The sequence below is a fragment of the Pipistrellus kuhlii genome, unplaced genomic scaffold (genome assembly GCF_014108245.1).
Source record: "Pipistrellus kuhlii isolate mPipKuh1 unplaced genomic scaffold, mPipKuh1.p scaffold_m20_p_51, whole genome shotgun sequence".
In the NCBI taxonomy this organism is placed as follows: domain Eukaryota; kingdom Metazoa; phylum Chordata; class Mammalia; order Chiroptera; family Vespertilionidae; genus Pipistrellus; species Pipistrellus kuhlii.
In genome coordinates this window covers 1694798-1709431 of record NW_023425553.1, presented here as the reverse complement: position 1 = coordinate 1709431, position 14634 = coordinate 1694798, and the positions used below count along the sequence as shown (strand labels likewise).

The 14634-nt window shown below is 38.4% G+C and overlaps 1 protein-coding gene across 2 annotated transcripts; it reads left to right on the top strand.

Annotated features, from left to right (window-relative positions):
- Positions 1–539: 539 nt before the first annotated feature.
- NBDY (negative regulator of P-body association) lies at positions 540–14606 on the top strand. 2 transcript variants are annotated; one of them, XM_045573530.1, is made up of 3 exons: positions 540–982; positions 3774–3808; positions 14194–14606. In XM_045573530.1, the coding sequence occupies exon 1, from the start codon at positions 750–752 to the stop codon at positions 954–956; it is 207 nt and encodes a 68-aa protein (XP_045429486.1). In that variant the 5' UTR covers positions 540–749; the 3' UTR covers positions 957–982; positions 3774–3808; positions 14194–14606. The 2 variants fall into 2 exon arrangements, with proteins under 2 accessions (XP_045429486.1, XP_036271708.1); XM_036415815.2 differs by having other exon boundaries at positions 549–982; positions 3774–3911.
- The last annotated feature ends 28 nt before the right edge of the window (positions 14607–14634 follow it).

Below are 14634 nucleotides of genomic sequence, written 5' to 3'. Positions count from 1 at the left end.
AGAATATAAAACTTGTGATAGCAAGATGAATCATTATTTTCCACAATTCTCGGGGGAAAAATAAACATTGCCAATTAAAGTGTGACATGCCATCAGTTGTCCAAGATGTCCCAAATGCTGACACATTTTTTAAAAGGTAAGCCTTCAGAGGTATCTAATTTGCTAAAATATGAACAAAAAAGTAATGTTAGATTCTATGACATACGGTGAATTTATTTTCCACGTCCATTTCCAAGGTCAGTTCCAGTGTCCTATTTTGCACTTTCGTAAACTATCACGGGTGTATATTGTTTTTGAAAGAATCGTCTGCGACTCGAACCTAAAGCCCTTAGCTCTTCAATAATTTCTTTGTTCGCCCAACCCGCCCCTCCCACTTCGTGCCGGTCAATAATCGATGTAGAGTTTATGATTTAGGAGTAAACCTCAATTTCTTCTAATCATAACATTGCATAGATTGTATACGACTGTCCATCGCATTCGCTGCATTAAGGGGAAGCGATGATGGAAAACATTGTTACATAAACGCATCTTTCGTAAAGACCCATCCTTGTAGAAATGTTAAAATGGGGTAGGGTAGGGAGCCCGGCAGAGGCGGAGAGGGGATATACGTCTCGGGATACAGGAAATACGGTAGGAGAGAAACCCGGAGGAAGCTCTGGGTCTGGAGGGGAGGGGACCCGCCGCCATCTCAGGTCTCTGCCTGGCTGGGGCCCACCCGAGAGAGCTGACGCCCAGGTCCTAGAATCCTTATGGGGGACCAACCTTGTCCCTCCGGGCGATCCACGCTCCCGTCTGCCAACACGCGAGAAAGCAAGCCTCCAAGAAAGCGCTGCCTCTTAGCTCCAAGGTGGGATTATCCAGAAGGGACCCCAAACGGAGGTACCGCTCTTCCCTCAGCACCTCCTCCGGCATCTCCCGGCCTGAAGTCGCACCCTCTTCCTCCGGAGAAGTCATAGAATACACTTCTCCCACCCTAAACCAGGTCAGATTCTTTCTCATCTGGGACATTCTGGCTTTCAGAAACTTAATTATGTGTTTCCTAGCTCGCCTTCCCGTTCTCTACCCGCCCCCCCTCACCGTTCTCTCCACGATTTAAAAATTGAAGAAAGCATATGCAGACATTAAATAGCTCTTTCATAAAATATGCTTGGATGAAATGTTGGCTATTTAATGACATTAAGTAATTATTTTAAATATACAGGGTCTCCCTACGCCCTCAAAAATGTATACACACTTCAACAGCTGATATCAACATCTCAATTTTGAAAAGGAAATGCATTTTAATAAACACTGCCTTTGTAATTATTCAAAGTGTGTGTATACATTTTGGAGGAAAATGTATAGCAGTTGTGATCATTGTGGGTTATGTTTTTTTAAGAAACAGACTTGAATGTTTTTGTATACGCAAAAGTAATTTCGTGGGGTCCAGTTGGGGGGTACGAACTAAATGCTCATCAGTTGATCATTGTTAAAGCTAGACGATGTATTATGGTGACTCATTACAATGTTCTCACTACTCTTGTGTACACTTGAAACTTTTCCATTGAAAAATGCTTAGCTCCAGATGAATAACAACAGTGTATGCAAGGCCTAATTGCTATGCCTAGCACTATGCTCATAGAAGGACTTATAAGGTGAGCTACGTAAGTGTGTGTTTCTCTGTGTATGGTAGAATTTAATAAGCAAAAGCAGTGACAATATGATAAGTCAAACCAGGTGCCATAATGTTTGCTTGTTCCCTGCATTCAGGAAGCATCCTAGAATGGACCAACTCGTTCTGCCTGATACCCGTGTTTCCCCGAAAATAAGACCTAGCGCGTGGAAAGATAAGATATCCTCTGAAAATAAGACCTAGCGCAACTTTGGGAGAAAAAAATTAATATAAGACACTGTCTTATTTTCGGGGAAACAGGGTAGTAATAATGACCTTTCAGGGAGGGAAAGGGAAATGTGGGTGAGCCTTACTCTTGTTAGTGACATCTGCCCTGCGGAAGTGGAGAGAGTGTTTTTCAGGACTTTTGTTTCTAGAACAAAAGCCCCAGGACAGGTTTGTTCTAGGGAAAGCGTGGCTCTAATTCTGAAATCTGTTAGATCTTAGGAGGTGAGATAGAATGTTGTAGGGCCTTGAATGTTATGCTGAAGGAATATGCAGCTTAATCCATGAGCATCAGCAACCATGGAAGATTTTCAAGCAAGAGGATGGATTTTAGGAGGCCAGTTTTTAACATCAGAGAAACAATCTTCTATTTGCATCAGCTTATAGAATGCAAAAACTAAAATCAAATCTGATCTAAGCCTCACAGATTTTTATAATCTAAAGGAGACAGGCCATTCTTTCTTCACTTCTGCAGTAAACCTCTCTATGAAGCCCTTACAATGGACTAGGCATTGTGCTGGCAGCTGGAAGGGATGTGTGACCAAGGAATAGTGCCTGGTACATAGTAGGAGGGAAACAGATATTTGAATGAGTGAGTCAATGAATGATAAGAAAACAGTAGCAACTAAGAGGGTTCTGGATTTAGGGGTTGATGGCAGTGCATAGAAAATGAATGAGCTCTATTTTACCTGAAAGCATTTCCTGGCCATTCCTTACAGCCTCGCTTCCCTCAACTTTAGCTCTGTGTCCAAACCAGTAGTGGCAGAGGGTGAGAGAGCAGAGGGATAGCAGTATTTAGATATGGCAAGAAGTGCAAGAGCTACTTAATTCCTTCCAGTGATTCAAATCATTGAAGATTATCATAAGAGTAAATATTTACTGAATATCTTTATGTGCCAAATACTGTTCTAAAGGGCTTCCATAGTCTATGCTTATTATTATGCTTACTAGAGAACTGGTGCATGGAATTCATGCATGGGGGGTGTCCCTCAGCACAACCTGCACCCTCTCCAATCGGGGACCCCTTGAGGGATGTCCAACTGCCTGTTTAGGCCCGATTCAACTGGAAATCCCTCTCACAGTACAGGACTGCTGGCTCTCAAGTGCTCGCCTGCCTGCCATCCTGATCACCCCCTCCCTAGTCACTCCCCTTCCACCTGATCGACGCCCAACTGCTCCCGTGCTGGCCTGGTCACCCCCTAAACTTCCCTCCCCTGCCTTCCTGCCTGATCACCCCCTAACCATTTCTGCCTGCTAGCCTGATCGACACCTAACTGCTCCTCTGTCAACCTGATCAGCCCTAACTGCTCTCCTTTTCCAGCCAGGTCACCCCTAACTGCCCTCACCTGCAGGCCTGGTGGCCCCCAACTGCCCTCCCCTGTCAGCCTGGTCACCCCTTACTGCTCTCCCATGCTGCTCTCCCTTGCCAGCCTGGTCACCCCCAATTGCCCTCCCCTGCCTGCCCTGTTGCCCCCAACTGCCTTACCCTGCAAGCCTGGTTGCCCCCAACTGCCCTCCCCTGTCAGCCTGGTCCCCCCCCAACTGCCCTCCTATGCAGGCCTGGGTCCCCCCCCCCAATGTCCTTCCATGCAGGCCATCTTGTGGTGGCCATTTTGTGTCCACATGGGGGAGCCATCTTTGCCCACATGGGGGTGGCCATCTTATATGTTGGATTGACAATTTGCATATTACATTTTTATTAGATACTATTATTAATATTGTTAATTATTACTATTGCTATGCAATAAACCTTTTCTAATACTATCTCTGTAACTGTTTTGAAGGATTATACAATATAATTGAAATGTGGGTATAGTGGAGAAGAACTTGAGAAGGCCAGGGGAAAGATAAACAGCAACAGAAAAAAACAATTTGACCTTATTTTACTATTTTTCAGTTTTGGAGGGATTGCAGTATGACTCCATTCCCATGGTGCGTTCATAAAACAGTTTATCCAGTGACAACAATGAAGGTTATTGACAACACTACCCTCATTTTTCTGTTCTTCTGCACTGGAAAATTGTGATTTTTTAAGGTAATGTCTTTGCCAAGAACTCATTAAAGGGGGAAGAAAAATAAGTTGTTTATGACACTACACTTGATCATGACATTACAAATGACTAGCCAAACAAAAATCAAAAAGTTATCACCAAATGATAAAACTGAAACCACTTTCTACACTATATGGAACCATATATACCACACAATAATGCAATCTATAAGCTGTTTTGTTAGGTTAACTCCTAATTACCTTATCCTTTCTGTTGTTACTGTGAAATGTGTCTATTAAACCACGTTGCTGATTATTTTTGGTAAATGGGAATAGGATTGATAATATTTACGTATATTTACATACTGATTTAATATGCTGCAACCTTTCTGAATTCTATTTATTCTAATAATTTATGGATTCTCTGTTAGTAATTATATTAGGAATAATGGCAATTTCTTCCTTTCCAATTTATTTTTTTAGCTTTTTCAATATTTTTAGCAATGTTTCAGGTTGTTTTACTGTGCTAGCTAGGATCTTCAGTACAACAAAATATAGTAAAAGTGATAGAGCATTTCCTTGTCTTCCTACTGAATTTACAAGAGAATTCTGCAAATGTTTCATTATTTTTAGTAGACTTTTCTTGCAGCTCAGGAAGTTTTTTTCCTATTCTTAAGTTGCTGAAAGTTTTTCTTATGAATGACTATGGAGTTTTTCTCCAGGTACGTTGTATTTACTGCCATGATCATATGGGTTACTTCTCCACTAATATGATAGTGTGACTGTGTGATAAATTAAGATAATCAATTTCTAATACATTTCCTGCTTTTGATTTCATCAGGTCTCACCATTGAATAATTTGTTTTCTATTTTAGTAATTTTTTCTTTTACCGTTTTTTCTTTACTTTCTCTTTGCTCTTTTTATATTTATTAATTTGGACCGTTAGCTCTGTAATTTTCACTTTTCTTAAATATTTTGTGACTATAAATTTTAAAAAAATATATTTTATTGGATTTTTTACAGAAATGAAGGGAGAGGGATAGAGAGTTAGAAACATCGATGAGAGAAAAACATCGATCAGCTGCCTCTCTTGCACACCCCCCACTGGGGATGTGCCCGCAACCAAAATATATGCCCTTAACCGGAATCGAATCTGGGACCCTTGAGTCCACAGGCTGACACTATCCACTGAGCCTCACTGGTTAGGGCATGACTATAAATTTTTAACTATCACTTTAGAAGAATTTCACAGGTTTTTATATGTAGTAATTTATCATTCAGTTTTTCTTAATTTCACTTATTTCTTTTTGCTCATGAGTAATTTTTAAAAATCTACAAACACGTGTCTCTTTTTAAAAATCATACTGTGAAATCATTAGTTCAATTACAGACTAACTTATTTTCTGCTCTAAAGTGTTTCATGTTTTTTATCCTTCTGGTAACAAAAAACAGAATTACACACTGGCTCCTCATCCCACTGGATTTTGACAATATCAAACCTTTTCTTCCATTAAATACATGGAACAGTGTGGTTATACTATTCAGTGATGGAATTATTGCTGACAGGTATGCTTGTGGGTTTTTTTTAAACCTTTGAAATTTTTTAAAAAATATATTTTTATTGATTTCAGAGAGGAAGGGAGAGGGAGAGACAGCAAGAAACATCAATGATGAAAGAGAATCATTGATTGGCTGCCTCCTGCACACCCCCTACTGGGGATCGAGCCTGCAACCTAACCTGGGCATGTACCCTTGGCCGGAATTGAACCTGTGACCCTTCAGTCTACAGGCAGAGGCTTTGTCCACTGAGCCAAACCGGCTAGGGCTGAAAGCTTGATCTAATTCTACACTTAAAGAAAATTTGTGCTGAAACCGTTTTGGCTCAATGGATAGAGCGTCGGCTTGGGGACTGAAGGGTCCCGGGTTCGATTCCGGTCAAGGGCATGTACCTTGGTTGCAGGCATATCCCCAGTAGGGGATGTGCAAGAGGCAGCTGATCGATGACTCTCTCTCATCCATGTTTGTAACTCTCTATCTCTCTCCCTTCCTCTCTGTACAAAATCAGTAAAATATATTTTTTTTAAAAAGAAAATTTGTGACAATATCACAACAAACTCCCATAATACCCTTTATCAGGATCTGCCAATTAACACATTGCCGTGTTTGCTTTATCATTCTGTATGTCATTCTCTGTTTCTATATCATTCTTTATCATTTTCTATCATTCTGCTCCCCCCTCTTCCTCCCCCACTCATTCCCCTTTCCTCCACCTCTTTCTCTTCCTCTCACCTCCTCCCTCTCCCTTTTTCTCTGTCTGAACTGTTTGAGAATATCTTGCAGGCATCACGCTTTACCTGAAACTACTTCAGTGTATATATCCTCAGAGCCATGTCTTTCTCTTAATGACCTCAATACATGTGACAATGTACTAGTAAAAATTTGGCATTGTCCCATAAACCTTTATTGTCAAAATTATACAGTCATACTTAATGAAAAAAGGGATGAGTTTGAAAAAACATATATTTATTTGTTTAAAAAACATTTTAACAGTTTTATTTCAGTGTAGTTAACATTCAATAAACTGTACATGTTTAAAATGTACAATTTGAGTATTTTATCATATCTTTGGGACCATAACCATAGTCAAGATAGTACGGCACACTTTCTTGGGGTTCCTTTTTATTTTGTTTTGTGGTTTGTTTGTTTTTTAATTTATTTTTAGAGAGAGAAAGGAACATTGATGAGAGACAAACATCAATTGGTTGCCTCCTGCATGCCCCCCTCTAGGCGTCAAACCTGCAACACAGGTACATGAGTGCCCTTGACTGGGAATTGAACCGATGGCCCTTAGGTACTCAGGCCAATGCTCTAACCACTGAACCACACCGGCCAGGGTTTGTTGTTATGTTTTTATTCTTTGCTTTTTTTCAGTTGTTATCAACAGCTATTCTTTTCTTTCTTTTGTTATTGCTCACAGTATTACAGATACCCCCATTTCCCCTTCTTTACCCCCCTCCTCCTGGCCCCTGCCCCCCATTAGACCTTCACCACAAAATTGTCTGTGGCCATGGGCTATGCATGCATGCATATCAGCTCTTTGGTTAATCTCTTTCAATCCCCCTCCCCCACACCCTTTTTCTCTGAGATCTGACAGTCTGTTCCGTGTATATATTTCAAATGGACAATGTAAGCTGTAATCTTTTTTCCCACCTTTATGGAAAAATATTTATCATACAGCATTTTTTAAGTTTAATGTGATGATTTGCTATATATATATATATATATGTATATATGTATATATATATATATATATATATATATATATATATGTTACAGAATGATTAGCACAATACGGTTCATTAATACATCAGTCATGTCACAGTTACCATTTTTGTGTGTGATTAGAACTTTTGCGATTTACTCTTTTAGCGACTTTTAAATATACAGTACAGAATGATTAACTATAGTCACTGTTTTTTGTTAATACTCACCTAAGGATATTTTTTCCCATTGATTTTTAGAGAGTATGGAAGGGAGGGAGGGAGGGAAGGAGGGGGGAAAGAGAAAGAAACTTTAATGCAAGAGAGACACATTGATTGGTTATCTCCCACACGTGCCCTGACCTGTCAGAGATCAAGCCTGCAACCAAGGTATGTGCCCTTCAGTCAGTGGACCAATGCTCTAACCACTGTACAAAACCAGCTAAGACTATAGTCACTATTCTATGATATAGTACTATACTATGACTATAGTTATATAACGAAATATACTATAACTGTATTATTAACTATAGTATGATATACATTATTCTGTATATTAGATCTTGAGATCTTAAAATAATTGAAGGTTTATACACTTTGATCTATTTCGTCCATTTCCCCCACCCTCCCACCCCAGAAACCACCAATCTACTCTCTGTTTCTATGAGTTAGGCTTTTTAAATTTCATTCATAAGAGAGCTTATACAGAATTTGTCTTTCTCTGTCTTAATTATTTCACTAGGTCTTTAGGTTTACCCATTATATCAGAAATGGCGGGACTACATTTTATAACTGAATAATATTCTAATATACACTGAGTGGCCAGATGATTATGATCTCTGAATGCATAATAATCTGGCCACTTAGTGTATGTCCTATATAATAAAAAGCTAATATTAATATACAATTTGTCCCCTCCACCAGGAGTTCGACCGGCAGGCAGGCAGGCCAACCGTCCATGTCCCCTCCCCCTGGCCAGGCTGGCTGGACCCCACCCATACATGAATTCATGCACCGCCTCCCCTCTCTCATAATAATCTGGCCACACAGTGTATATATACTGTATATCACATTTTTGGTTCATTCATCTCTCTGTGAACATTTATGTCTTGGTTATTATAAATAATGATGCAGTCAGTGAACATTGGGGTGCAGATATCTCTTAGAGATAGTAATTTCATTTTTTTCAGCTATATTCCCAGAAGGAGAATTGCTGGATCATATGGTAGTCCTATTTTTAATTCTTTGAAGAACCGCCATACTGTTTTCCATAGTATATGTAACAATTTACATACCCACCAACAGTATACAATGATTCCCTTTTCTCCACATCCATGCCACTATTTGTTATCACTTGTCTTTTTTGATGGTAGTAATTCTAACATGTGTGAGATTTCTCACTGTGGTTTTCATTTGTATTTTCCTGATGACTAGTGATGCTGAGCAAATTTTTGTGTACCTGTTGGCCATTTGAATATCTTTTTTGGGAAAATGTCTATTCAGGCCCTGTACACCTTTTAAAATTGGATTACTTATTTTTCTCCTGTTGAGTTGCATGAGATATTTCTATTTGGGGTATTAATTTCTTATCAGATATGTGCTTTGCAATTATTTTCTCTACACAGGTTTTCTTTATACTCTGTTGATCTTTTCTTTTGATGTAGTTCTACTTGGTTTTTTTTTTTTTCTTTATTCCTTTATTGTGTAATGTCATAGCCATAAAATCATTGCCAAGACCTATGTCAAACTTTTTCACTATGTTTTTTTCTAAGACTTTTACAGTTTGAGGGCTTACCTTAAGTCTTCAATCCATTTTAAATTGATTTTTGTGAGCGGTGTAAGATAGGGCTCCAGTTTCATTCTTTTTCATGTGAATATCCATTTTCCGGCATCATTTATTGAATAGACTATTTTTCTTCATTGAGTACTCTTGGCTTCCTTGTCAAATATTAGGTGATCATGTATCTGGGAGTTTATTTCTGGGCTCTTGATTCTTTTCTATTGATTTAAGTGTCTTTTTATATGCCAGTACCATACTGCTCTTTTTATGAATGTTCATTAAAGTATAGTAGCCATGCCATATTATATTAGTGTCCAATATAATGATTCAACATGCATATACCTTACAATGTGGTCACCACACTAAGTCTAGAAGCCATCTGTCACCATACAAAGTTATTACAGTATTGACTATATTCCCTGTGCTGTACACTATATCCCTGTGGCTTATTTATTTTATAGCTGGAATTTTGTTCCTCTTATTCGTCTTAGCATTGTTCACCCATCCCCTATACATTCACCCTTCTAGCAGTCATTAGTTTATTATTTGTATCTGTGAATCTGTTTTTGTATTATGTTTCAGATTCCACATATAAAAGAAATAATAAGATACTTACTTGTATTTCTCTGACTTATTTCACTTAGCGCATCACTCTCTCAATCCATTCATGTTGTAGCAAATGATAAGATTTCATTTTTTTCTGAGTAATGTTCAGTCATATATATATATATATATATATATATATATATATATATATCAAATTTTCATACACACACACACCACTTCTTTATCCATCCATCTAACAATGCACACCCAGGTTTTGCTTCCATATCTTGGATATTGTAAGTAATGCTATAATGAACATGAGGGTGCATATATCTGTTCACATTGCTGTTTTCTTTCTTTTTCTGATAGATTCCCAGAAGTAGAATTGTTGGGTCATATGCTAGTTCTATTTTTAATTAATTTTTTTTTTTTTTTTTTTTTTTTTTTTTTTTAGGAAACTCCATACTGTTTTCAATAGAGGCTACACCATTTTACAATTCCACCAACAGTGCACATCCATTCCCTTTTCTCCTAATTCTTGCCAACACTTGTTGTTTGTTGATTTATTGATCACTAGAGGCCTGGTGCCTGAATTCATGCACAGGTGGGGTTCCTCGGCCTGGCCAACGATCAGGGCCAATTGGGGCCATCTCATCCAGTCCCAATCAGGGTGATAAGGGCCAGCTAGCTTGTGGGGAGGGACCATAGGAGGTTGGCTGTGGGAGTGCACTGACCATCAGGAGCCAGCTCCTGCATTGAGCATCTGTCCCCTGGTGGTCAGTGCACATCATAACATCTGGTCAACTGGTAGATTAGTCAACTGGTCATAACAGTTGTTTGGGCATATATATATATATATATATATATATATATATATATATATATATAGTTAGCCATTCTGACATGGGTGAAGTAATATATTTTTGTGGTTTTGATTTATATTTCCCTGATGATTAGTGATATTGAGCCTCTTATGCCTGTTGGCCATCTGTATGTTTTCTCTGGAGAAATGTCTTTTCATCTGTATATTGTATTGTGTGTACACCCTAAGTCAGGTTTCCATCAATCACCATTTATCCCATCCTACCCTCCTCTACCACCTCTCTAACTCCCCTCTCCCTCGTAATCACCACACTGTTGTCTATGTCCATGACTTTTTTTTCTTACTTTTCTTTTTTGTTCAATCCCTTCACTTATCCCCACCCAGGCCCCAAATTGATGCCCCCTTTATAGCTATCATCCTGCTCTCTACCTATAAGTCTTTCTCTATTTTGCTTTAAATCCCCACTGTGATTGTGGATTTGTCATATTCTTGTAATTCTGTAAATTTTTGTTTTATACATTTGAGGCTCTGTAATTATATGCAAAAGTCTGAAATAGATACATCTTTTATTGTTTTTAGTGACCTATTTTCCTTTTTGTATTTAAAGTCTCCTTTGTCTGATAGAACTTCCTCTGTTTGGATGGTATTCGTTTTTCCATTCTTTTACTCACATTTTTCTTTTTTTTTACAGAAAAATGTTCTGCCAACATAAGTGAATGCATTGACTTATTTCTGAAGTTACCAGCAGGATCTATAATTAGCAGGAAAGATGAGCTTTATATCCCCAAATATGTTTCTTCACCAGCTGTGTTAAATACAATTTTAACTTTTCAGACATTCTTTGGGTTGGTCCATCAATTGTATATTTTACTACATATCTCTCTTTATAAATATATACACACACTCACTTTGTTTTTGCTTAACCATTCGGAAGTAACTTGTAGATACCATGGCACTTCAGCTCTAAACACTTAGGTGTTCATCTCCTAAGAACAGAGGCATTACTATTGTCAACTCAAAGAAATTGAACATTAATTCAACACTGTTATGCAATATACTGTTTGTATCAAAGTTCCCCAATTGTCTTAACAATTTCCTTTATAGTTTTTATTTTTTATGTTATTTTTTAATATATTTTATTGATTTTTTTACAGAGAGGAGGATAGAGGGATAGAGAGCCAGAAACATCGATGAGAGAGAAACATTGATCAGCTAGCTGCCTCTTGCATAACCCCTACCAGGTTGTGCTCGCAACCAAGGTACATGCCCTTGACTGCAATCAAACCTGGGACCCTTCAGTCTGCAGGCCAACACTGTATCCACTGAGCAAAACCATCATTTTAATAGTAGTACTAGTAGTAGCAGGAGTAGCAGTAGCAGTAGTATTTTTATTTTTAAAAGGTCTCACATTTATTACTGAGCCAACCTACTATTGCAGGGAGAAAAATCATGCTTCCAATAATTTACCAATTAAAATGCCCAACTGTTCAGATAGTAGTGATCTTTTCAGTCATTTAAAAGTGCAGGCATGCCGAAACCAGTTTGGCTCAATGGATAGAGTGTAGGTCTGCGGACTGAAAGGTCCCAGGTTCGATTCCGGTTGGGGCATGTACATTGGTTGTGGGCACATCCCCAGTAGGGGGTGTGCAGGAGGCAGCTGTTCGATGTTTCTCTCTCATCGATGTTTCTAGCTCTCTATCCCTCTCCCTTCCTCTCTGTAAACAAATCAATAAAATACATTTTTTTAAAAATAATAAAGGTGCAGGCAACCTGGATACCACAAATATATATAGATCATGTGGAATTCCTTATAGGCCCAGTTTGATTCTTCTCTATTGTCTCCTCTTGTAGTTGTACCTGATTTGATTACCAGTTTTCCACCGAATCTACTGGAGAATGGGCCGATTCTGCTTTTGTTTCTTGGCCAGGAACCTCTTGATCCCAAAAGTCTTGTGAGAAGACATGGTGAAGGAGAATCAACCGCACACACAATGGCAGAGAAAGACAGGAGGAAGCGGAAGGATGTATTTAGTGGCAGTCTGTCCCATTCATTATTGATAATACTAATTTTTTTGGCTTTTTAATGAGCAGTTTTCAGTTCACAGCAAAATTGAGAGGAAGTTACAGAGTTTTCTCATCTTCCCCCTGCCTGTACACATGCATAGCCTGCTCTGTAATCAGCATTGCCCTCCAGAGTGACAAATGATGTCACAACGAATGAGCCTAAATTGACAGATAATTACCCAAAGTCCATAGTTACATTATTGTTCACTCTTTATGCTATATTCTATGGGTAACAACAGTATATAAAGACTTATTCATCATTATAGTATCATACATAGTGTTTCACTTCCCTGAAAATTCTCTGAGAATTATTCATCCCTATTCATCCCTCTCCTCTCAACCCTTGGCAGCCACTGATCTTTTTACTGTCTCTATAGTTTTACCTTTTCTGGAATGTTTTATACTTCGAATTATATAATATGTAACCTGCTCAGAATGGTTTCTTTTGCTTAGTAATATACATTTAAGGTTCCTCCATACCTTTTCATGTCTCGATAGCTCATTTTTTTTTTTTTTTTTTTTTTTTTTTTTTTTTTTTTTTTTAGTACTGCAACCTTCCATTGTCTGACTATACTAATTTTTTTCCATTCACCTGCTCAAAGACAATTTGGTTTCATCTAAGTTTTGGCAATTATGAATAAAGTGCTGTAAACGTTCCTGAGCAGGGGTTTGTGTGGATATAAGTTTTTGATTCCTTTTAGTAAATATCAAAGGACAATTGGTCCTAGCTGGTTTGGCTCAGGGGATAGTGTGTTGGCCTGTGGACGGAAGGATCCCAGGTTTGATTCCAGTCATGGGCACATACCTCAATTGCAGGCTCCGCAGCCCTGGTCAGGGGATGTGTGGGCGGCAACCAATCAATGTGTCTGTCTCATCAATTTTTTCTCTCTCTGTCTCTCCCCCTCCCTTCCAATCTCTCTAAAAATCAATGGGAAAATATCCTTGGGTGAAGATTAAATAAAATAAAATTCAATCTGAAGATATCTTATGAAGAATTCCAGCCCTAGCCAGTTTGGCTGAATGTATAGGGCACCAGTTTGTGGACTGAAGGGTCCCAGGTTTGATTCTGGTCAAGGGAACATGCCAGGGTTGTGGGCTTGATCCCCAGGAGGGGACCTGCAGGAATCAGCCAATCAGTGATTATTTGTCATCATTGGCGTTCCTCTCCCTTTCCTTTCCTCTCTGAAATAAATAAAAAATAATTTTAAAAAAGAAAAATTTCAGCAAAACAGATTTTTTAAAAGCCTATAATGACTAATTTACTGCTTCTATAAAAATAGCAAGAACTTTTTTTAAAAAATAGACATAATTTGGAAACACCTTGTTCTTAATATGGCTATCCTTTGTAAAAATGAGGGGGACTTTTGAAAAATCATATTTCAGCACTACACCTTTTTGGATATTAGATTCTAGTGCTGTTCATTATATTTGGAGATTTTTATTTTCCTACCTGCAAATTGGACTGGATCCAGAATTATTCTTGTTTCCTATAACATCTGCCTGACTTTCCAAACATTTCCAATTTCTCTCCCACCTTTCTGACTTGCAATCATTGAGAATCAAAACTTCCCTTTTCCAAAAGCCATGCAGTTAAAGTGAAGCAACTTAATAGAAACTTCACAGAGTAATCACGACACCTCATACATGGTCTATCTCAATGTCGGTTGCAGAAAAAAATCACCAGAGACATTTATATTGCAATCTATCAGATTGTCTCTCCCTCACCCCTTTACTCCACTTCAAGATTCTTTAACCATTCAGAAATCTTTTTGGCTGGCAACCTTCAGGGATGAGAAACTGGGACTGTACTCTGTGTTGATGAATAACTGTTGCTTATCATTTTGTCTCCATAGGGATGCCTCTTGGTAAATACCAGATTGCTTGTCCCATAGGCCTATCTTTGGAAACCACCTGCATCATAACCTCCTGAAATGAGAGACAACTGATAACTGAACTGTTTCCAAGACTGAGACTGGTTTTAAAACTTATATATAATGATCATGTCCTGATTGGACCTATCCTAAGGCTTCAACATGAAAATTGACACAAATATTGAGCTGAACATAAACTCATATGGCAAGCATGTCTCTTGCCCATACCCCACCCCCTTCACAAGGAACATAACGGACCCAAGAAAGGCATTGTCACCTTGGCATCGAGGGGGTTTAAAATGTTTTGTTTGATCTATGATGGTTTTTGAAAGAAAAATCTTAACCAAAGGGGGGAAAGTAGGAATGGAGTAAAAAATAAAATGGAGTCACTATAATCAAGCTGCTAAGTACTAATATCAAGTG